The sequence below is a fragment of the Juglans microcarpa x Juglans regia genome, chromosome 4S (assembly GCF_004785595.1).
Source record: "Juglans microcarpa x Juglans regia isolate MS1-56 chromosome 4S, Jm3101_v1.0, whole genome shotgun sequence".
NCBI classification, from domain to species: domain Eukaryota; kingdom Viridiplantae; phylum Streptophyta; class Magnoliopsida; order Fagales; family Juglandaceae; genus Juglans; species Juglans microcarpa x Juglans regia.
The window spans coordinates 8,626,083-8,651,833 of NC_054601.1; the positions used below are offsets into that span (position 1 = coordinate 8,626,083).

The 25,751-nt window shown below is 37.6% G+C and overlaps 1 protein-coding gene and 1 non-coding gene across 7 annotated transcripts; both read left to right on the forward strand.

The window, feature by feature from the left end:
* Positions 1-746: 746 nt before the first annotated feature.
* On the forward strand, positions 747-24,720 carry LOC121263311 (paladin). Of its 6 annotated transcripts, none has more exons than XM_041166132.1 (19): positions 749-1,266; positions 3,839-3,970; positions 4,309-4,380; positions 5,382-5,452; positions 5,577-5,676; positions 5,771-5,869; positions 6,904-7,030; positions 7,128-7,261; positions 7,346-7,405; positions 7,588-7,823; positions 8,063-8,492; positions 10,186-10,509; positions 10,645-11,247; positions 11,416-11,589; positions 13,030-13,260; positions 13,342-13,625; positions 14,392-14,676; positions 15,322-15,444; positions 24,461-24,677. In XM_041166132.1, the coding sequence occupies exons 1-19, from the start codon at positions 1,117-1,119 to the stop codon at positions 24,471-24,473; spliced, it is 3,648 nt and encodes a 1,215-aa protein (XP_041022066.1). In that variant the 5' UTR covers positions 749-1,116; the 3' UTR covers positions 24,474-24,677. The 6 variants fall into 6 exon arrangements, 4 of the variants coding, with proteins under 4 accessions (XP_041022067.1, XP_041022068.1, XP_041022066.1 ...); XM_041166131.1 differs by having other exon boundaries at positions 750-1,266; positions 24,500-24,720; XR_005940242.1 differs by lacking the exons at positions 15,322-15,444; positions 24,461-24,677 and adding an exon at positions 14,223-14,322 and having other exon boundaries at positions 747-1,266; positions 13,342-13,437; positions 14,392-14,533.
* LOC121263942 lies at positions 24,038-24,163 on the forward strand. Its single transcript, XR_005940421.1, has one exon. It is a non-coding gene; the product is annotated as a U6atac minor spliceosomal RNA (small nuclear RNA).
* Positions 24,721-25,751: the final 1,031 nt, after the last annotated feature.

Here is a 25,751-nt window from a genome sequence, read left to right on the forward strand (position 1 = left end):
AAAAAAAGAAAAGAAAAAGAAAAAAGAAAAATAGCCTATTCAGGATGTTTTTTCGAGATGTTTTTTCGGTCAATGTAGCAATTTTCTTATTGAATATCAAACACATTACTGATATAAAAATATTTCACATTAATTAGTATAAAAAATTAAAAAATAAAGATTCTTTTTATAATCTCAAACAGGTGAAGCACACCGACTTATAAATAATAAGATTCCGTTTGGATATAGAAACACTTTCAATTTATCTTATCTTATCATTACAATTTTTTAAAATCTTCATATAAAATATAATAAATAATTAATCTTTTTTAAATCTCAAAATAATAATAATATTAAAAAATAATATTTTATTTATATCATCTAAAATCATCTCATCTTATCTTACTATCCAAACAAATCATAAAATAAGTATGTAAGCATTTTCGTGTATATCATAATGTTTTGGTGCTCTGTCATGAAAACGTATCACTATAATAACTTTGTGGGATAATCACATTTTTTGGTCAATTTATCAGCCCTTGAAAAAGTATAAAAACATTAATAATAAGTAAAACTAATTTCTCAACAGAAAAAAATATTATTAACAGAAACTAAAAAATAAAAAGCTGAAATAAAGAAAAATAAAAAACAAAACTTTTACAGATGTTTATCAGTTGATGTATATTTAAGAGAGATTTTATAAAAAATTCAAAAGGGACTAGAAAAGTCAAAAGGGAAAGAAAGTAGGGAAGGTGGCACTTGGTGATGGGCGGTTAAACATCCAGAGGCGGAGTGAAAAGAATATTCATGGCAGCCAGACGCTAATTGACAGAATCACAGGATAGGAAATAAAGATAAAGGATTGTTTCTATATGCCCGTACGTTTCACGTTGCGAAGGGTCAGGAGTCGGGACCCGTCGGGAACTCTTTGCTGTGGCATGCTTTGAAACAAACAGAAGTCGAAGAGAAATGGGTGATAAATAAGCAGAAAAAATTATCTCTTTATCCGTCTCTGTCGCTTCCCAAATTAGGAGTTTCTTGTTCTTTCTTTCTTTCTTTTTAAGTCTATTCATTCTGGGTAGTTCAAGAACCGTGGAAAGTGTTCGTTCGGGAGTGTAGAAAGTGTAGGAAACCGCAATGTCGATACCGAAGGAGCCGGAGCAGGTGATGAAGCTGAGAGGGGGATCAGTCCTGGGTAAGAAGACCATTCTCAAGAGCGACCATTTTCCTGGCTGCCAGAACAAACGCTTGTCTCCCCAGATCGACGGTGCTCCCAATTATCGTCAGGTTTTTCCCCCTTTTCTTCTTTTGGTAAAATTTTCGTGGATATCGTGTTGCTCTTCCCTTATTTGATTTATTCATTTATTTTGTTTCCATTTCTTTGTTTGATTCTTTAGTAGTAATATTCTTTCTGAGATGAATCTAGGAGATTTTCACTGTCTTATCCAAACCAATACACGAATTGTTCCTCTTATCAGTTCCCTCCATGGACATCTCCTTTTCTTTTCCAAAAAGATTTCTTTTTTTCCCCCAAAGTTGGAGCAGTGTTTTCTTTTTTGAAGTGCCACTTGCCCGCTAATTGTTATGCTCTGCATGCTAGATGTTCTTTGATAGCCCCGAGTTTTGCATTTTCGATTGGTGCCTCACCACCAACTTACCCTCAAAAGCTGCCATTACTCTAGTGTTGGAGATTTCCACCCAATTTCTATAACCTCGGGAAATGCATTTTGAGAGCGACCAATTTGTGCCTCGTTCAGTTTATCTATCCTCCTTTCCTTAATTCCACCAATCTTTCTTAATTTCAAAAGCCAATTATGAAATAAAGAAATAGTTTAGTTACGAATATCATTGTCAGTTTAAGCGTGTGACTATCTTTTCTGAGGTCACTAGTTGTATTCTTTTGTCTAACAAGGTCTTGGCTAGACATAAGACTTAAGTTTTATTTATTTCTTTTGATAAGTAATAATTTTATTCAAAGAAATAGGCATAAGCTCAAGTACACAGGACGTATACAAAGGAAACACTTACAACTTCCAAAAACAAAAAGAAACTAACACCAGAAAACTAAAACAAATGCAGAAAATTATCCTCCATTACAAAAGCTTTAACCCAAAAACTCAAAGTACTCAAGAACAAATCCCTAAGCTCTCCCAATGAGCGTTCTTTATCTTCGAAGCATCTCCCATTTCGTTCAAGCCAAATGCACCACATAAGATAAGGAGGAATCATCTTCCAAACTCTTGCCGCCTTCTTTCAGCCCTTCAAACCCTTCCACCCTACCAACAGATCCACCACATCTCTAGGCATTACCTAAAGTAATCCTGTCCAACTCAAAACCTCATTCCACAAGAATCTTGTCACTTCGCAGTGAAGAAAAAGGTGATTTACTGATTCTCCATCCCTTTTACACATAACACACCAATCAGCAATAAACAGACCTCTCCTTCTAAGATTATCAGTAGTCAATACTTTACCCAAAGAAGCCGCCCAACAGAAAAATGCAACCTTAGAGGGAACTTTCACTTTCCATATACTTTTCCAAGGAAAAACACAACTACTAAGGCTTGACAAAATTCTGTAATAAGAAGAGACTGAAAACTTAGCATTTCCAGCAGGAATCCACTCCATACTATCCTCTCTTTCAAGCACCAACTTTGAACTGTAAAGTTTAACCAGCAGAGCCTTAACTTCATCCACTTCCCAGTCATTAATGTCCCTTGTAAAAATAATATTCCTTTCAACCTTGTTGTTACTACTGCAGTAAGAATCATAAATAGTTGCATTATGATCCCTGGCTATTCTGAAAAGGGTAGGAAATTCCAGTTTGAGTGCAGTATCCCCACACCATAGATCATGCCAAAAGAGAATCCTCTTTCCGTCTCCCACCTTCAATCTGAAATTATTGGAGAAGGAATCCCATCCTTTTCTAATAAATTTCCACAAACTAACCCCATAAGCTCCACTAGCTGCATTAGTACACCAACCTTCCCACAAACCTCCATAATTCACTTCTATCAGATTTTTCCAAAGGGCTTGACCCTCCAATTGATATCTCCAAAGCCATTTCCCAAGTAAAGCTCTAGTAAAAACCCTTAAATCTTTAATCCCCAAACCACCAAGATCCAATGGTTGACAAACCTTCTTCCAACTAACCAAGTGAAACTTCTTGTCCTCTCCATTGCCTCCCCATAAGAAATTTCAAAATAAACTCCCAATCCTCTTTTCAACACTTGCTGGAAGAGGAAAAAGAGAAAGAAAATAGGTGTGCAGGTTCGACAAAGTGCTCTTTATGAGAGTTAGTCTTCCCCCCTTAGACAAGTAGATCCTCTTCCAACCCGCTAACCTCTTTTCAAATTTTTCAATCACCCCATCCCATATGTTGACAGCTTTAAAAGAGGCTCCCAAAGGAAGCCCAAGATACCTCAAAGGCATAGAAGAAATTCTGCACGTCAGTAAATTAGCCAAGTCTGATAAATTCTGAACATCACCCACCGGAACAATTTCAGACTTCGATAAAGTAACTCTTAACCCCGAAGCAGCTTCAAAACACAGCAAAAGTGCTCTTAAAGCACGAATATTATCCGAATCAGGCTCACTAAAAATCAAAGTGTCATCAGCAAATAACAAATGAGAGATCTTTAAACTATTCCTAGTCTCATTACCCACCACAAAACTGGACAGAAAATTACCCTCCACAGCCTTCTCAATCATAAGACTAAGTTTTATTCATATGCACATTATGGAGTGCCTCTATCTGTGGACGTACGCCTTTGTAATATGCTCTGAGATGATGTTGTTGTAATTAATGTCTTCTGAGTACGTATTTTCTTTGTTTGTATTTTATTGTTCCTATTCATAGGCCAACTCATTACGTGTCCATGGTGTTGCAATCCCAATGATTGGTGGAATCCGCAATGTTCTAAAGCATATTGGGGCTCAAGTAGATGGCAAGCAAGCACAAGTTCTTTGGATTAACCTTCGTGAGGAACCAGTAAATTCATCTGTTGCCATGAAACTCTCTTTTTCAATTAATATTTCCTCCTAGAAATACCCATTAGTTAATTTTGGCTCGTGCTTTAATTCAACAAATGACAGTCATCTTTTAAGGCATTAAATTTTGCTCTATATTGGGCTCAGATATACAGATGCTAGATAGAGATTTTATTTTTTATTCCAGGAGTCCAAAAGAAACCGTTTGAGAACATGAACATTTCACAGTATTCCTGTGTAAAAACAGTTCAATCAGAAGTTAGTCACTTTGAAGCTCCCAGTGTCATTGAAAATATAGGCTCCCTCTTGTGTTCCAATTTATTTCTATTCTTGAAACAGGTAGTGTACATCAATGGGCGCCCCTTCGTTTTGCGTGATGTGGAACAGCCCTTCTCTAACCTTGAGTATACGGTAACTGAATTGGCATATCTTTTCATCAATATTCTAAGTTCTTGCCTTTGTAGCTTTGTATTCAGACTATGAATAATTTCATGCTAGCACTTGTTGCTGTGGTATTAGATTCTGGAACTACTAGTGCTTGAATGTGATGTTTTATGCTTTCGCCTGGGGCTTGGTGTTGCAAGTATTTTAAAATGATTTACTTTATAGTTTATAAACTATGTTTGTACGCGATACATACTATAGATACATCATACATACATACATGTATGCCACTCCAACTAGAGACGCGTTTATCCATATCATTTTAAAACTTGGTCTCATAACACTGTCATTGTTTATAAACCAAGACGATCTATTGATTTACTTGGGGCTCGTTTGGACACTTGGAATATCTCATAATTCTGTGAATAGCAGTGAAATAGTTTGAGTTAAGATGTTTTATTGAGTTTTGGGAAAGGAGAAAGAAATGGTTTAATATTATTTTTGGGAAAGGAGAGAGAAATGATTTAATGTTATTTTTGTTTTGAAGTTTGAAAAAGTTGTATTGATTTTTGTGTTTTGTTTTCAAGTTTGTAAAAGTTGTAATGATTAGATGAAAAAGTTGAAAATTTGAAATTTAAAAGTGTTTTGTGTTTGAGTGATGTTTGGGAAAGAAATAGGGAGAAGTTTTGAGAATTTCTTATCCAATCTTATTTACCAAAGGTACCCTTAGAGTTGCTGCACTTAGTGATGGTTTGGGGGTAGATGATGGTAGGACGCCATCACTAGGCTTACAATATGGGCATGCAAATCGTTTCACTAGGCTTACAAACTCGTAACAAGTAAAAATGAAATCCTTTTTGGATACCCCCAATTATCACTTAACTGCATAAAATGGTACCCATTTATTCATAGATAGATAAATGTATACACATGCATGCATTTGCAGGTTTGTGAGCAAAACTAAAGTAATCATTACTGTAATTTAAGTTGTTTTTTTAAACTTGCTTGTGACTTCTTAATTTATTCAGGGAATTAACAGGGCTAGGGTTGAACAAATGGAAGCTCGATTGAAAGACGATATCTTGATGGAAGCTGCAAGGTACATTCTATTGATGCACTCTGTAGCATCTATGTTGTCATACCCATGATTCACAGTTCTCCTTACCATGTATTCCTCCTGATTTGGATGATGGAAACCTTTATTCACGCATCTGACCAAACAGATATGGAAATAAGATCCTTGTCAATGATGAGCTTCCAGATGGTCATATGGTGGACCAGTGGGAACCTGTGTCTTGTGATTCTGTAAAGACACCATTGGAGGTATTTCCATTGGAACTCATCTCAGATTTGGGAAAAGGTTTTTCCTCCTGTTTTTGTTTTTCTAAAGTTATTTAAACCTATTCCCTTGGCATAGGTGTATGAGGAACTGCAAGTAGAGGGGTTCCTTGTTGACTATGAACGTGTTCCTGTAACTGATGAAAAATCACCAAAGGAGGCAGATTTTGATTGTTTGGTGAGCTTTGCTGTTTTAATTTTTAAATTGAATGAAGATTTGGATTAAGTTAATTTGCGAAGTACGTGCTGGCATGGGATTAGAAGTAATCCATTTTTCTTTTTATTAATTCCTCTGTGCTACATTTGATGCATTATTTCGATCAAGTTTCCCTAAGTGACTGAAAATAATGGGACTCATTCTTTTACTGCCTTGTTCCCACATCAATGAGAATCTGGATGCAAATTGTGTTTTCCTATTTTGTGGTTATGTTTTTAATCAAACCAAAACGCTTAAAAGCATATGCATAGACTCCAGAAATTGAAAACATCATAAGATCTTAACCATCAAATATTGCTCGGTCTAGATTGTCAAAAGACTTGTATAGAGTAAAGATTTTCATGACCAGTTCATGATTTTTCATGTTCCTAATCAATGACTATAACTCCTATCTAGACCATTGCATTTAATGGATATATAAGTATATTTAAAAAAACAAAAGCAGGCAATTCAATGTTTTCCACTCCTATCTTTTCTGGTTGGCTTCACATACTGCATCTTATCTGGAAATCAGAAGTCATCAAGACCGCATTGAATGACTTGAAATTTGGCCACGGAATGTCAGATGGGGAAAAAATTAAAAAATGTTGTGACAAATTGGGAAAAAACTGTAACTTATCCTGGAGGTTACAAATACACATGTCATTCACAATTCTGGGAGAACCCCTCTTTTTATTTCTTCAAGTGTTAATTTGTAACACTATTCCCTGTATTGTGCCCTCTCTTGCACTCTATTTAATTAATTGTATTGATTTTTAAAAAGAAATATATAAAAATATATTTGTTTGTATGCTATTGGCATTTGATTTGAATACATTCAGTGAGGCAATGACGATTCTTTGACATTGTTTTTTTTATAAGTATTCTTTGACATTGTTGGACACCTTTATGTGATAGAATATTCCATTTATGGTTAGTTCATTCTGGGGTTTGACTTAGGGACCAGTTCAATGGGGATTTTTGGATTGGATTAATTTTCTCCATTCTGTTTTCAGGTTCATAAAATTTCTCAAGCTGACATAAACACAGAGATCATTTTCAACTGTCAAATGGGACGTGGACGTACTACAACTGGGATGGTGATTGCAACTTTGATATATTTTAACCGAATTGGAGCTTCTGGTAGTCCTGCTAATTTTTGTACTTTATTTTTAACCAATTTCCACATCTTATGGTGATAACATCTTTTAATGGTGTAAGTTGTATTCATATGAAACAGGTATTCCAAGAACAAATTCCATTGGGAGAGTTTGCGACTTGGGGGCTAACGTTGTTGACCATTTGCCAAATTCAGAAGAGGCAATTCGTAGAGGAGAATATGCAGTCATAAGAAGCTTGATTCGGGTATTAGAGGTATTTGACATTTGATTTTGTTGCTCTTTGATCAATATTTATTTTTTATTTTTTAAATTCTTACCAATAGTAACATGTCTTTAGGGTGGTGTTGAAGGGAAAAGACAGGTGGATAGAGTCATTGACAAGTGTGCATCAATGCAGGTTTGATTCTCTAATCTTCTTTATTTTATAGTTTGGAAGTTCATATTCTAATTTTTTGGTTTTTCTAAAATAATTTTTTCCTATCATATCTTGTTGCCTTAATTGCTGCTTCAATATTTTATTTGTAGCTGTGAGGTTTATTTTTCATGTCATATTAAATGTTTCTTCAAATCAAATCACAGAACTTACGTGAAGCAATTGCCACTTATCGCAATAGTATTCTGCGTGAGCCAGATGAGATGAAAAGGGAGGCGTCACTTTCATTTTTTGTGGAATACTTGGAAAGATACTACTTTCTTATATGCTTTGCTGTATATATTCATTCAGAGAGAGAATTTCTCCGTTCTAGTTCATTTGGTCATAGCACTTTTTCTGACTGGATGAGAGCAAGGCCAGAACTGTATAGCATCATTCGCAGGTAAAATAAATAAAGTTTTCAGAGAGTGCATGTGCCATAATGGTGTATACAGACTAATATTGACCCTGTTAGAGTTCATTGTGCGATAATTAGTCTTCCTATCACTTGTACAAAGCATCTATCGAATAATTGATGGATATCTGGTTGTGATACATTGTTTTCAATGGATTCCTTTTGTTTAGATCAATTCTTGTTTAGAACAACTTCCTTTTCTTAATTGTGATTATGCATTGTTGCAGATTGCTCAGGAGAGATCCAATGGGAGCACTTGGATATGCAACTTTAAAGCCATCGCTGATGAAGATTGCTGAATCCAATGACGGCCGCCCTCGTGAGATGGGTGTAGTTGCTGCCCTGAGAAATGGAGAGGTCCTTGGGAGTCAAACTATTCTAAAAAGTGACCATTGTCCTGGTTGTCAAAACCAAAGCTTACCAGAGAGAGTGGAGGGTGCGCCTAATTTTAGAGAAGTTCCTGGGTTTCCAGTTTATGGGGTGGCAAATCCAACAATTGATGGAATTCGATCAGTTATTCGGAGGATCGGCAGTTTTGAAGGTGGTCGCCCTGTTTTTTGGCACAACATGAGAGAAGAACCAGTAATTTACATCAATGGAAAACCATTTGTTCTTCGTGAGGTTGAAAGACCTTATAAAAACATGCGGGAATACACGGTACAATCTATAATTTATGCTATGTCTATGTGAACTTTGTTATTGTGTTTTATTTAATATTTATGGGTGGATATGTAACACCCTAATCCCAAATTGGGAATATGAATAACCTACAGAGTGGGTAGGTTATAAAAGTAGTCGCGGGTGCTAAGTCTCGCATTGGCTATTTACTAGGTGAAATTAGCTTTATAAGTGATTGGAGTAATGCTAGATACGGTCCTAGGGTGTGCACATAGTGCCTTTGAAAAAAAGTGAGACCCACCATGAAAAAGTGGGTTTTTTCACGTGGGTCCTAGGTGTGTTCACTTTTTTTCAAAGCAATTGCACGGGGCTTGCACACACCAGGACTATACAAATCATTTTCCTAAGTGATTCTAGGGAAACTTCCAATTGACTGATTTTTTTAAGGTTATAGTGCCAATGTGGCTAGTGCTTTCCCTTGGTCGTAACATAGGTATCAAAGCTAAACCCAGCCAGAAGTATGGGGTATGGGACTTGAGCTGTGCCACATATAACTTAATGACTGACATATAACTTGATGACTGACAAGGACGTCAAAGATTCAAGGGAGAGATTTTTCTCCCTTTGATTTAGTATAAGAGGGTGGTGAATAAGATCCCATATTACTTGGGAGGGATAAATGCGTATGATATATAACAATTCCGAGAGACGCACCTTGTAACTTTGACTAGTTTGTTTGGGGTTATATATCGCAGATATGGCTAGCGCTTTCCCTGGTCATTACATACAGTATCGGAGCTACCTAATATGGCTGGCCATATGAAACTGGAGCACTGCTTAACATGCCCTGTTGTCAGGAATTTAAGATAATGAGCTTGTAACACTCTAGTACCACATTGGGAATATGAATAACCTGCATATAGTAGGTAGGTTATAATTATGGGCGTGGATGCTAAGTTCCATATTTACTACTTACTAGGTGAAATTAGGTTCTATAGTGATTATAGGGAGGTTTCAAATTGAATGGTCTTTTTGGGGTTATAGCCCATATGTGGCTAGCACTTTCCCTGAGTTGACTTTATTAGTAGACACTTCCAAATTATTGTGGTTACACTAGTATGGATATTACTCCTAATTATAAGGGAATGTCTCAATGACAAACCAACTATTTTAAAAAGTAGAAAAGCTACATCAGGAGACTAAAAAGTTGTTGACATTCTGAAGTGTGTTAAATGAATGAGTAATAGGTTACAGAACATGTTGGTCTCCAACATTTTCATTGCTCCTGGTTGAAGGCCCAAGATCTTGGTTTTAAATGGCCAATATAAAAATTGTAAATAACCAATGATAACAGGAAAATAAGCAGATAAAGATACATTTTGGATTTCCACCTACTTTAATGATGAGCAAGTTTCTAGTAATGGAAAAGATCACACAAATATGGATCTTCCAACTCTCGCCTAGCTCCATTAGACTCAAAGGACGTACTCTTACATGACTCAAATGCATGACCAATAATCTATATTGTGGGGTCTATTTTCTGAAGGAAGTCCCAGAAAACTAACATGATTCAACCTGTAGATCCATGGCAAGGATAGAATTAGAATTCAACACCATCAGAACATTTCTTGTTTGAAATGTGCCTGTTTTTGGTTGGTTCTACAAGCAGTTTTGAATCCCAACTTTTATTTTCTATTGTTAGTGAAGTTGCAATGGTTATTGCTGCTTTCAGGGTATTGATCGTGAGAGAGTTGAGAGAATGGAAGCTCGTTTAAAGGAAGACATCCTTCGAGAAGCTGAACATTATGGAGGTGCTATAATGGTTATTCATGAAACAAATGATGGACAGATAATTGATGCTTGGGAGCATGTGAATTTTGATGCTATTCAGACCCCACTTGAGGTTTTCAAAAGCTTGGAGGCTGATGGTTTTCCCATAAAATATGCCCGTGTGCCCATCACTGATGGTAAAGCTCCCAAAAGTTCTGACTTTGACACACTGGCAGTGAATATTGCTTCTGCTTCCAAGGATAATGCTTTTGTTTTCAATTGCCAGGTTAAGATTTTCATTCTCTAATTGCTTTTGCTTTACATGTGCATGGAGATGTTCATATAATTCTGTGTGTGTCCCACCTGTTTCTTTTCTTTTCTTCTCATTTATTCACCTTATATACGGTTTTTATATTGGCAGATGGGTAGAGGAAGGACAACTACCGGTACAGTAATTGCTTGCCTTCTGAAACTTCGAATTGATTATGGAAGACCTATAAAAATCTTGCGTGATGATATGGCCAATGAAGAGGATAATGGTGGTTCTTCAAGTGGTGAGGAAACAGGAGGTAGTGTTGCTGCATCAACCTCCTATACTACAAAAGTAAGATCTGAAAAGAAGCAAGGTCGGGTTTTTGGCATAAATGACATCCTTTTGTTGTGGAACATAACAAGATTATTTGATAATGGGGTGGAGTGCCGAGAGGCCTTAGATGCTATTATTGATAGATGTTCTGCGCTGCAGAACATACGACAAGCGGTTTTGAAATATAGAAAGGTATTCAATCAACAACATGTTGAACCTAGGGAAAGGAAGCTTGCATTGAACCGTGGTGCTGAGTACTTGGAGCGGTACTTCCGTTTAATTGCTTTTGCAGCATATCTCGGAAGTGAAGCATTTGATGGGTTTTGTGGGCAAGGAGAATCCAGAATGAAATTTAAGAATTGGTTGCATCAGAGACCAGAGGTCCAAGCAATGAAATGGAGCATAAGATTAAGACCTGGGCGATTTTTCACTATCTCTGTAAGTTCTCTGTTATTTATTAAGGGTGATTCATTTATTATTGTATGAGGAGAGTCAGAGACTCCATAAATAACTAGTGTTTCTTAACATTGTTCTTTTTGTGAATATGTTATTTTATTTTATCTTTAATGACTTGGATATGCTTGCACGCTATGATTTTAAACTCAGGAGGGGTTGAGAGTACCGCAGGAGTCCCAACATGGTGATGCGGTGATGGATGCCCTTGTTAAGTCCCGTAATGGTTCTGTTTTAGGGAAAGGCTCTATACTCAAAATGTATTTCTTTCCTGGTCAAAGAACTTCCAGCCACATACAGATTCATGGTGCACCGCATGTTTACAAGGTATATAATTATGCAGAAACAAGTAATATCATTAAATTTGTTGTCCCTTGAGATAACAAGAAAATCTCCAATGTGAACGTACAGGATCATTATGCTAAGTAGAATAAGCATTTCTCATGAGTTTAGGAATACATTCATTTTTGGTCCATAGGAACTTCCCTTCTGATTAAATTGGTGGTTTAGTATTATATGCACATTCGACATCCCTTCTTGATGTGAAGTGAATTGGAGGGCATCTTGATTCCTGCATGGGTTATCCATGACCAAAGTGAAAATCTCTTTTCTAGTAGTGGTTAATCATTTCATATTTTGAAAAAATTGATAAATGAAATCCAGATATTATAGATGTTCTCTTTTCCAGCTCATGGTATTGGTAGTTGATAGGTTTGTTGACTGTTAAGCCATTGATTCAACTCATTTTCCTTAAGAGTTTGGACTCTTCTATGTTTTGCTGATGAAAGCCTACTAACTACACAGCACACAAGAATCTATTATTGTTAGCTTTGGACTTCATGATTTCCTCACTGATTGCTAGGTTGGCTCCATATGTTATATGTTTTACTCTTCCAAATATATTGCCTTCAAGCCATATCTAAAATTGAAGGCTTGGGATCACTTTTGATGTGATAGTGCCACCAACTTTCTCATTCATCTCTCTCTCTCTCTCTCTCTGTGGTTCAGGGTTCTCCCTTCGCTTTCAGTTAGTGGGATTAACTAAAAAATTAATCACATTTACTAAGTTTTATCCTTTGCCTTGTCCTTTTTCTCAGCTCCCCACTCCCACACCCACCCCCACCCTCCCAGCTTTCAGTTGTAGGATAACTAATTGAGTTGTCACATTAATGCAGTTTTCACCTTTGCTTAGTCATGCAATTTTTTCTGCTAAAACCTTTGGTTTGTGCAGTTATTAGTTTTCACTGGATATAGTTGCATCATCTTAATCAAATTTGCCATTTTCATGTATATTCACATGGGTCTAACTCTGGCATCTCATGACATTCTTATATTGTGCTGTTTTTATCCACTTCGGATGTTGGACTGAGGGAAGTGTGTAAACACATTTTTTTTTAACTGGAAAGTTACACATGCATGTAGTGGGTCTTTGACCCTCAAAATCACCTCCCATCCCATTATTATGGAGGTTTGAGCTAGAGCTTTTAAGCAGAACATTGGTTGCACATGAAGATATGTTGTGGATTGAGCAATACTTGTAGAATTGCTGCCATGAACCTCCTTAAATTGGCTAAAGGCCCGCTCGGCCCATTTTATTGGTGGGACCAGGTTAAGATATTGGTAAAAACATTCCGCTTACCTTTCCAGTTTACATATTTGAAAACAAATTTTTCCATAAGACTAACTTATGATGTGCTTGTCAAGAGATCAACTTTACAATGTGATGGGTATGCACACTGTTTTAAGGCTGAAACTTCCATTCTTCAGGTAGATGGATTCCCTGTGCATAGCATGGCAACTCCTACAATTGCTGGGGCAAAAGAGATGTTAGCATATTTAGGTGCCAAGCCTAAACCAGAAGGATTAGTTGCTCCTAAAGTAATATTAACCGATCTGAGAGAAGAAGCAGTTGTTTACATCAATGGCACACCATTTGTCTTAAGAGAGCTAAATAAGCCTGTTGATATGCTCAAGCATGTGGGAATCACTGGGCCAATGGTATGTCACCATGAATGCTTTTTCAATCCTATAAACAAGTCATTAAGCCACAATATGTTTTCCTTCTTACTCTTTACTCAGGTGGAACACATGGAGGCACGACTAAAAGAAGATATATTATCTGAGGTCAGACAGTCTGGTGGACGGATGCTTTTGCATCGTGAAGAATATAACCCGGTAATAAATAAATCCAGTGTTATAGGATACTGGGAAAACATTTTAGCAGATAACGTGAAGACTCCTGCTGAAGTATATGCCGATCTGAAAGATGAGGGTTATAATATTACATATAGGAGAATACCATTGACTAGAGAAAAAGATGCTTTAGCTTCTGATGTTGATGCAATCCAGTACTATAACGATGAGTGAGTATTCATACCTAACACATTCTATAAGCACTATGGCTATAAATGATCGGTGATATATTATGGTAGTAACAAATTCTGTTACAGCTTGCTTTGTCATGGTATAATTTACAGATGATGTTATTAATTGACCTCTCTCAAAATCCATTCCAAAAATTCTTTACTTCCAATTCTCCATCCTTCATATCCTTTTTTTCTTTTTTATCTTCATATCCTTTTTTTCTTTTTTATTTCATCTATGAAACAATGCCTTTAGGTCAAACTCCCCCCCCCCCCCTCTCTCTCTCTCTCTCTCTCTCTCTCTATTTTCTCTTCTTTCTAACAAATGACAGCCATTCAAGGTTAGATCACCTGGGCATTACGAAGAAAATATTGATAATGATTATTACAATGATGACCTTTATATACCAAGATTGCAAATTTTCCTTGTGTATGATCAGGGATTTATCTTTCCACTATGAAGGACTGAGATTTATGAGTTTTGGATAGTTTTTTTTCAAAAAAAAAAAAATGCTTTTGTATTTTCTCAAGGCGGGTGTTGGTTTGCTAGTCTATCCCTTGATCTTCCTTTCCTAACTGTTAAGTGTAATAAGGTAGCTCTTGAAGGGCCTGCCCATCCAAAGACTGCTACACCAGCTGCGGTGACTGGTCACTAATTTGGCACTTCTCTATTTAGGCTGCATAATATCTGATATAGGTAGCTGCATAATTAACTTTTTTCCTAAATTTAAATTAAGAAATAGAATTAACAATAACTTTTCTGCAGTACTGCAGGGAGTTACCTTTTTGTATCACACACCGGGTTTGGAGGAGTTGCATATGCGATGGCAATACTTTGCATTAAACTCAGCACAGAGCCTAACTTTGGATCTAAAATTCCAGAGTCATCGGTGGATATTAAACTACTTTCTGGGAATGAAGAGAACTTGCCTCCTCAAGCTTCTGATGCAGAAGCTCACGAGATGGGTGATTACCGTGACATACTAAGCCTTACAAGAGTACTTGTGCATGGTCCCCAAAGCAAAGCAGATGTTGACATCATTATTGAAAGGTATATAATTTCCTGGGAACATGAGATATATAATCTCCTTATAATACTACCAGCGAGGAAAACATGGTGATATTCCTCTTTATTACATCTCAAGTTCCTTATTTTAGTAAAGAACATAATCTCACTTGCCAACAATGAAGAATATAATCTCTGCCTTTTTATCTGGTTTTTTTTTTTTTTTGGGGGGGGGGGGGGGGGGGATTGTTTGCTGAAGGTAAAATGCCTTTGTGATTGACTGCTTCTTTGCTTTGATTATTAATACAATCAATTGGATTTTTTTATTTTATATTTTTAACGAGCTGTCATGGAAATTACACTTTATACCTTGAACTATCTTCCTTTTCACCGTGCACACCAAAATGATTGAGTTTACCGCATTGCATACTCAAACTACAACAATTTTCGATGTGCACCCTTCGAAATCCTAGTCATAATTGTGCCATGTGACCCTTTTTTTCATCTTATGGTCACATATTAACGTGGGTGTACTTTTTGGTAGTTCGGGGATGGAATGTGACAATTTTTATAATTTGGGGTATACAGTACAAAAGGACCAGTAATTTAGGTTCAATATTTTTCCTTTTCACAATTTATTCATCGGTTCTTTTTAACCAATGTCTCTAAGTTTGTTCCTTCATTTTAAAGGTGTGGGGGTGCAGGGCATTTACGGGATGATATTCTCTATTACAGTAAGGAACTTGAGAAGTTCCCAGATGGTGATGACGAACACCGAGCTTACCTCATGGATATGGGTATTAAGGCTTTAAGGTTAGTTCATGTACCTCAGCAATTTTTTTTGATAAGTAAAATGAAGTAGGCGAAAATTGTGTACACATGAAGTGTACAAAAGAACACCTAAATACATTATAGGAAGTAGAAATTAAAGACTAAATCATGAACACTGGTTCCATTAAGCACAATGGCTGAAAACCAAAGCAATAAGGTGTACACCAATCATTCATTTCCATCCAAATACACCGCATAATGCACAAAGGAATCATCGTCCAAACTGCAGCCACTTGGGGGCAGCCTTGAATATTCTTCCAGTAGGCTAATAAATCCACCACCCTCAAAGGCATAACCCAAGCCACACCAATTCTTCTAAAGATCTCATCACACAACACTCTTGTGACCTCACAATGCAATAATAAATTATCCATTGATTCTCCATCCTTCTTGCACAAATAACACCAATCCATAACAATGAGACCTTGCTTCCTCAAATTGTCCGTGGTCAAGATATTCTCAAGAGAGACGGTCCATACGAAGAAAAATACTTTAGAGGGCACATGAGACAATACTCCTCCACGGGAAAGGAACATTACCATATGATGCCAACATCTTGTAATTTTCAAATTGAATTGAATACCTCATTTGTGAGGATTTCCTTTCATTATATAGGCACAAGTGTGCGTGATACAAGGCTAGAATCAAGCCAAATTTACAACAATCAAATCTGTCTACAAAAGGAAACTAGGACTATTTACATAATCTGTCTAAGTAAGGAACATGATCTGTCTAAGTAAGGAAGTATATATATACGGATTAGGAAAGCTAAAGAAGGAAGGCCGTGCTGCCATCCCCCCCTCAAATTGATGCTGGTCGGTCAAGAAGCATCGATTTGCCCACAAGAAACTGATGACGTTGTCATGTCATGGCCTTTGTAAACACATCAGCGATCTAGAGGTCAATAGAAACATGAGGAAGAGAAATGATACGAGTGTCCAAGACTTCCCGAATGGAATGACAATCAACCAAGCTTAGCAAGAAGACCACGAAGCCATAGAATCTCAAAACAAGCAGAGAACATCGCACGGTATTCGGATTCGGTGGAAGATTTGAAAACACGATCCTGTTTCTTACTCTTCCAAGATATCAAAGAGTCACCAATAAACATGCACCAACCTGTAACAGATTGTCGCGTATCAAGACATCCTGCCCAATCAGCATCATTGTAAGCCACAAGGCGAAGAGAAGTCCCAATAGGGAAGAACATGCCATGACTAGTAGATCCTCGAAGATATCGAATAATACTACGAACATCAGCTAAATGTAGATGTCGTGGAGCTTGCATGAACTGACTAACCTGCTGGACAGCAAATGAAATATTAGGTCGAGTAATAGTCAAATAGTTCAGGCTACCCACTAACTGTCGATACATAGTAGGGTCGGAAAGGAGATCCTCCTCCCAACGAGACTTCGTGTTTACTTCCAGAGGAGTATCCATAGAAGAAGTATCTTGAAGGCCAGCCAAAGTAATCAAATCTTGAGTGTATTTATGTTGATTCAAAAAAATTCCGGATGGATCAGTATGAACTTCCAATCCCAAGAAGTACGTAAGAGGACCAAGATCCTTCATATGAAATGAGGGTTGAAGATGTTGCTGCAGTCAGGTGATCAAGGCGAAATCCGTCCTAGTAATAACAATATCATCAACATAAACCAAAAGAAGAACCATGCCAATAGATGTCTTGCAGAGAAATAGAGAAGAGTCATATTGACTCTGCTTAAAAGAAAACTAAAGCAAGGTGGATCGGAATTTATCAAACCATGCTCGGGGAGCTTGTTGCAGCCCATGTAACGAGCGTCTCAACTTACAGACATCCAAGGAAGAAAAGGATGACAAACTAGGTGGAATGGTTATGTATATCTCTTCTTTGAGATCACCATGAAGAAAGACATTTTTGACATCCATTTGATGAAGAGGCCAACCTTGGGATGTATCAACAAAAAGAACAGTCCGCACTGTAGTCATCTTGGCAACCAGAGCAAAAGTCTTCTCATAGTCCACCCCATACTCTTGCCTATTGCCAAGTGCAACCAATTGTGCCTTATACCGATCTAGAGTCCCGTCAGAACGCAACTTGATAGAATAAACCCATTTGCAACCAATGACTTTAACCTTAGCAGGACAAGGGACGACATCCCATGTATAAAAGACACTCTGGTCGAACATCGAGGAATTGTGGGGTTGTTCGGATCACCCGTAGAAGATACAGTCTGAGCAGGCTCAGATGGCGGATCAGGCTCAGGAAGGGGCAAAGTGGGTCGTCGTCGTTCATATAAAAGTCCAGGTTTGAATTGGTCAGGAGAAGGAGTCAAGTTATCAAAATGTGGCAAAACATGCATCTTAGGCAAAAACTCATCATGAGAAGAGAAGAATGACTGATTTTGAAAGAAGACAACATGATGGGAAATGCGAAATCTGTTAGTGCATGGATCATAGCAAACATAGCCTATATGTGAAACGCACTTAACAAATTGAGCAGATAATTTATGACATTCATGGGATGACAAATGAACAAAACAAATACAACCAAAAGTATGCATATTAAGATAACGAGGATGCTGATGATAAAGACGAAAGTAAGGAGTTTCAAAATTCAAGACACTGGACGTCAATCTATTAATTAAATAAATTGCTGTAGATAATGCTTTGACCCAAAATTTAGGTGGAACAGATGAATGGAGCAATAAAGTACGAAAACATCCAACAAATGTCTATTTTTACGTTCAATGACACCATTTTGCTGAGGTGTTTAAAGAGAAAACCGCTAAGAAACAATGCCTTTTTGTTTGAGAAAATCATGAAACTCACGAGACATTCACCACCGGAATCAGACTTTAGAATTTTGATTCTGGAAGAAAATTGAGTCTCAACATAGGCGATGAATTGTTGGAAAACAAAAAAGACCTCAGATTTAGAACGAAGAAAATAAATTCAAGTATACTTGGTATAATCATCAATGAAAGTAACAAAGTATTTATAATTCACTTGTGAGATAACATGAGGAATTCCCTACACATCACTATGAATCAAATCGAAACAACTTTCAGCATGACTACCATGAGAAGGAAAAGAAAGAGACTTACTTTTACCTAATCTGCATGTGGAGCAATCAAAAGAGAGATGAGAAGAAAATGAATCTTTATTGCCCAACAAACCAGAGTATATTAAATGAGATAAAACAATAGAGTTAGGATGACGGATGATCCAACCGTTTGTGCCATACTTCACCCTTATTGTTTACTGTATTACAAGAAAATAAAAGAACATCAGGAATGGAAAAATGCAAAGGAAATAAATGTCCAACTTTAGGCCCTTTGCGAGTATCTTCCTCGACATCTGATTCTGCACAAGACAACCATCATGAGAAAAACGAACATCACAGTTGTTATTAACCAACTGACCTACTGATACAAGGCTAGTGGAAAGCTCAGGAGATACAAAAACATCTCTAATCGTGGAATTAACATCCCCAATAGCATGAATAGGTAACTGACTACTGTTAGCAATCTGAATGTGTGATGAGTCATTATAAGTCCGAACATTGCTAAGTGTATTAGAAGAACTAGTCATGTGATTAGATGCACCCGAATCAACAAGCCACGATAAGGATGGAAGTGAACTGTTACCTTGTAGCCCTAAGGCTGAAAATGCTGAAATAATCATTTGTTGCACCATCTCAAGAGTAAGAGCAGATGAATCACCAACAATAGCAGAGTTAGCGGAAGTAGATGGACTCATAGTGGCCTAATAAGCATTAGCCTGACGATTTTGGGGACGTATAGGACCTTCTTTGATAATATGCCCTGGCTTCTTACAGTAATTGCAAGATTTCCTCACACAGTGAGCAACAATATGGCTATATTCCTTGTAGCTAAAACATTGAATTTTCCTCGTGTTGCGTCCCTTGCCTTTCCCATGAGCCGCATAAGCCACTGCATTTGGTAACATTTTGTTTTGCTTATAAGTGGCCTGTGTGGCAAGACTTTGCTCCTCATGAAGTAACTCTCCAAAACAAACGTCCAAAGAAGGCAAAGGAGCACGGTTCATCAAGTTGGAACGAGTGACCTCAAATTCAGGTCATAACTTCATTAAAAACTGATCTCGCTTGCTTTGTTCATGAACTTCCTGCACAATAGAGAGATTCTTCCGGTACCTTGGCATCAATCATGTCATTAAATTCTCCCTAGAGATTATTAAACCCAGAAAAATAATCTTGAATGGAGAGATCGCCCTAAGTGTAACTGGCGATCTCGTACTCTAACTGAAAATGCCGGGCATAATTGTCCTGATTATACACTTTCTTTAAGTATAGGCCTTAGATTAAGAATAATAAGAGGATCAACAGAGCCTAAAATCCATGTCATCACTGTAGCATCTTTTATTTTCCTTTGAGCCAATTTAGAAAGCTCAGTAGGAGCGGGATCACTACCATCTGTATAACCCCATAATTCTTTCCCCAAAACAAATAAGCGAAATTGAAATTCCCGGACAGAATAATTCTTACCTGTGAATTTCACAGCAAAAGAGTCTGAAGACATGATGCTCATAAAAGGGAAAAAAACCAGCCAAGAAGAGTACCTCATGTATCTATAGAGTACCGGAAATTGAAAATACAGAGAACCAAAAAAAATACTGCCGCGAACCAAAAGAACAAAATCGTCTGGAACCAAAACAAACTCACAGAAACTGCCGAGAAGCCCACAGAAACTTCCGAGAACCAAATCCACCACAGCAACTTCCGAGTCCTTCATAGAACTTGCCGAAAGCTACAAATCCTCCCTTTTGAGAACCACAACCACAACCACAATCACTGACAGTGCTGAGAACCAAAAAAATGGCCAAGAAATAGTGCAGCCCAACAACAACGAAGGCAACAATTCTCACAGACAGTGCTGACAATGGCAGCAATCAAATCTGTCTACAAAAGGAAACTAGGACTATTTACATAATCTGTCTAAGTAAGGAACATGATCTATCTAAGGAAGTATATATATACAGATTAGGAAATCTAAATAAGGAAGGTCTTGCTGTCAGTGATAAGATCTCACTGTAAACCGTTTGCTCCAATTGGGCCTCTACTTCATCCTATCCCCCATGTACCATTGGCCCTCCCGTAGAATATATGAGACTGAAAAATTCAGAAACAGTATCCATTTCCCAACCGTGAACATCCCTATTAAATAGAACATCCCACTGTTGAGAACCATGTGAAAATGCCAATAGATCCGACATAGAAGCATCCTGATTCACAACAGTGCGATAGAGAGTTGGGAAAGCCCTCTAGAGAGTGAGATATCCACACCAAACGTCATGCCAAAATCTAATTCTAGAGCCCTCACCGGCTAACAAACAAATGAGTGGCAAAACTCTTCCACCCCCTCCTAATGAATTTCCAAAAGCTCACATCATACACCCCCCCTCACTTCATTAGAACACAACCCCTCCCCCCCAAAAGCATTTCCATATCTATGATCAATAATCTCCTTCCAAAGTGAATCCCCCTCCAAGTGGTACCCCCATAACTATTTCCCCAAAAGGGTTTTATTAATGTCCTCAAATTGTGAATCCCTAAGTCTCCATTAGAAATTGGGGAGCAAACTTTATTCCAATTAACAGATGGAACTTAGTTTCCTCCCCCACTCTACCGCATAAGAAAGCCCGAAATAACTTCTCAATTCTATTAGCCACCTCTCTAGGCAAAGGGAATAAGGATAAAAAATAAGTGAGGAGGTTGGAAAGAGTACTCTTAATTAAAGTGAGTCTACCCCTTTTTGATAAATACATCCGTTTCTACCCCGCCAACCTTTTTCTCAACAACTCCATCCAAATGGTTTTAGCCTTAAAAGTCGCCCCTAACGGAAGATCTAAAAATTTTTTATAGGCAAGGAAGTCACTTTGCAACCCAAATAACTCACCAAGTTATTAATACAACTCACCACACCCCCGGGAACCATGTCGGACTTACCAAGGTTTACCTTGAGACCTGACAAAGCTTCAAATCATAACAAAAGTGCCCGTAAAGCTTGAATCTGGCCATGATCCGCCTCACAAAAAAGAAGGGTATCATCTGCAAAAAGGAGATGAGAAATTATGATGGAACCATTAATACCATTTCCCATCCAGAATCCAGATAAAAAACCTCTCCTGGTGGCAGCCTCCACCATCCAATAAAGTGCCTCCATAACAATAACAAAGAGAAAGGAGACAACGGATCTCCTTGCCTCAGGCCACGAGAACTGTTAAAAAATCTAGTAGGGGTGCCATTAACTAGCACTGAGAAACGAGGGTGGTAACACAATGCCAAATCCACAAAATCCACCTATCGCTGAAGCTACACTTGCCAAGCATATAAAAAACGAATTCCAAATTCACATGATCATATATGCCTTTTTCATGTCAAGCTGCACATAATGCCTGGAACTCCCTCCCTTAACCTACTATCTAAGCATTTATTGCCAATGAGGGCTGAATCAAGAATTTGTCTCCCCCAAACAAAGGCTTTTTTAGGCTTAGAAATAATTTGATCCATAATTGTGCTCAAACGATTAGCTAGAACATTTGAAATAATCTTGTAAACCCCACTCGCAAGACTTATAGGACGAAAATCCTTAACTTTCATAGCCCCATGTTTCTTTGGGATGAGAGCGATAAAAGTCGCATTAAGGCATTTCTCAAACTTCTTAAAATAATAGAATTCGAGAAAAAGCCACATCACATTCTTTTTCACAACATCCCAACAAACTTGGAAGAATCCCATAGAAAAGCCATTCCACCAATCACCTGATAAATCTCAATTTCTTCAAAAGGTCTTTCCAACCAACTCGCACTCTGAGGATTAAGAGACTCAAAAACCAAGCCATCGAGATTCGGCCTCCAATTTGCTAGTTCCGTGAGAACGTTCTCATAATAATGCACAATATGATCCTCAATCTCATAGGGGGGAAGAGAACACACGATTATTAGAATGAAGTCTCTTAATAGCATTATTTCGCCGATGCGAATTAGCCACTTTATGGAAAAACTTCGTGCATTTATCACATTCTTTTAACCAAAGAGCCCTCGATTTTTGTCTCCACGAAGTTTCCTCCATCAACAACATCCTCTCCTGTTCAGCCACAACCAAATTTTTCCTCGACAATACCTCCTTAGAGGTCTCTCCAATCACCTCCCTACCCTCTAGAACCTGCAACTCCTCCATGAGGGAATTCTTCTGACTGTCAACATTCCCAAAAACTTCTGAATTCCACTTATTTAAATCATACTTCAAGCTTACCAGCAAGAATGAAGCTAGGAGTACCCGTAAACTGATAAGTAGACCACCAAATTCTAACCTCATCTACAAAGCCATCAACTGCTAACTACATATTTTCAAACTTGAAATATCGGCATCCTCCATGAAGATCTCCACGATCCAGCAAAATGAGAAAGTGATCCGAACAAACTTGAGGCAAACGCTTCTGACACAACTCTGGAAAGTGAGCCTCCCAAGAAGGAGAGACGAGAAACCTATCCAATCATGACCAACCCCGACTATTGGACCACGTGAACTCACCTCCAACAAGAGGGAGATCCATGAGATCCAAATCAAATATGAACTCAGAAAACTCCTCTATAGCCAAGGAAGTTCAAGGTTCCCCCGATCGCTCCCTAGGAAAGCGAGTAATATTGAAATCCTCGCTCATATACCACGGCAGATCCTATAGATAATATAAACCCACCAGCTTCTCCCAAAGAAGTCTCCTATCACTATCCTAATTTGGCCCATAAGTGCTTGCATAAGCCCACTCCCACCCATCCTCAACATTTTTAAATACACTAGAAACTGAGAAATTCCCAATGCACTCCTCGACAAACTCCACCACTCTTCTATCCCACATTAGAAGAACACCGCCTGAAGCTCCCAAAGATGCCAAGTAAGACCATCCCACAAAAGGACATCCCCATAGACTCCGAATGATGCTTCTATCGATAAAACGTAACTTTGTTTCTTGAAAACACAATATCAATCTTCTATGTCCGCAATAAAGATTTTATGCGAAGGCACTTGTTATGATCATTAAGCCCCTGCACATTCCAAGAGAGGATCATAGGCTTCATGAGCAAAAAGAGGTGCCCTCCCTTTCAATCTGTCCATTCCGCCACTCCTCTCCTTCGCATCATAATTAATAGAACATTTGAGTCTTCTTAGTTTCCTATCTCTGTTTGAAGCTGATTTTGAAACAAAACCAGCTTCAATAGCAATAAACCTCAGCAATTGTCTAATATCATTCACTGACTGGCTCGTTCTATTCCACTTTCCTTCAACTATTCCCCTTTCACTAACAGCCCTTCCTTTTGGTACGTTGTGCTTATTTAGATCATAGAACTCATTATTAGTTATCATTAATTGAGTGTGTGGTTTGTGGAGATGGTTTGCTTATCTTGCATGGCAGGCACCTGATGACTTTTCCTAAGAGTGAGCATCAGTTTTTAGTGCTGCTATGTTCGGATGGAGTAGAAATTTTGTTGAGTATTTGAGATGTGTTTTGTTGGTTTGACTACTAAATGTGGTTAGCAGTATCTGTGGTCTTCATGTTCATAGAAAGGAGAGATGGTTGGCATCTCCCCTGACAGGGACGGGAACTTCAGGCTTACCTGTTGCCACACATACGTTTGAGGCTCCCCACCTTCTATGGTGGATTTTATACCCAATTTTTAACTTATCAGAAAAAAAATCTGTGGTCTTCAATCCGAAAGCACTTCAAGTGGAATGATATCTAGTTATCCTCACTTTCCATTGACAGTCACAAATTGTCCACGTTTTATCTGAAGGGTATGGCTTCTATTTTCCACCCTCCCTAGGTCATGTTAGGGATGAGTTGAAAATGTCTCTGATATAGTACTTTGAGTGCAAGAATGGATATAATTTAATGTTTGTGTTAGCTTATAAACTGAGAATTTTCTTTTCTTATAATGTTATGTTTAAACGAATTCTTTTGTTTTATTTTCTCCTAGTGTTGCTGCATGATTTGTGTGCTTTCCTCCATCCTGCAGGCGGTATTTTTTACTCATCACCTTCAGGTCCTACCTTTACAGCACTTCTACGGCCGAGATAGAATTCACGTCATGGATGGATTCAAGACCTGAACTTGGACATCTATGTAATAACCTTAGAATAGACAAATGATTTTCAGACTTATAGCAAAATGCTCTGATATTTTAGTTCATGTAAGCTGGTTGGTGCCTTGAAAAGGTAATTTTTCCTTCTGGCAAAATGAGGAGTACGCGTGCATAAGCTAGACTTGGTTGGCAGCACCAACTTACGAGTAAAACAAACATCTACAGAAACGAAAGGGTAGTTCTCCCTTGAATCCCAACCCCCTCTACTTAGTCTTGAACCGAAATTCTATCCTCTTCGGTGGGAGGGGAGTGCTTCTTTTTTTTTTTTTTTTTAAGATAAAGGAGGCAGCACCCGGTAATTTATTAACAAACCCTCACTTATGACAAATGAATATTGTGATTACAACCAAAATCCACGGAGTTGTAACAACATTAGTCTCTATAAGGACACCTTGGCGGTTACAAATGGAACCATCCAAAACCAAGGCATCATAAAACCTAATTTCTGTCCTATGACAAAAATAGGTTACAAACAAATCCTAACTTTAGTGAAATCGAATCCAGCCAGATCTATGTTCATTAGACATTTGATTTCTCAAGGGGCTGACCGAAAGCTGTGGTACTCTTCTGTTATTACTTGTGCTAACCAATCTGCAACTTAATTTGCCTCTTATAAATACGTGGCAACATTCAATATCAAGAGACTCCACTTTGACTCATTTCAATCTTATACAAAATATAATAAACAATTCAACTTTTTCGAATTCTAAAACAATAATAATATTAAAAAAATAATATTCTAACAATATTTTATTCAATTTTTAACTTTCATTTCAATTCATCTTATCTCAACTTACTATTCAAACGTCACCTAAGTTTTACACGAGGTGTGAGAAATAACGTGTGTCGAAATATTAATGATACCAACATTACATAACTTGCGGTTTGATAAGAAAATATTGATAGAAAGAGGTTGATTGGATTAAATAACATCAGTCTGAGAGTAAAAAGATCAAAATTCCAAAGAGTTATTCTACTTATAAGCCAGTGTGTAAAACACAACTTCCACATCGTTAATATGGCAATACTTGATTTGTAAAAGATTTAGATTTTAAATTTCTTTTGCAAACCAAGTTTTGCCATGCCAATTCATAAAATGTATGCTTTATACACTGGCTTACAAATA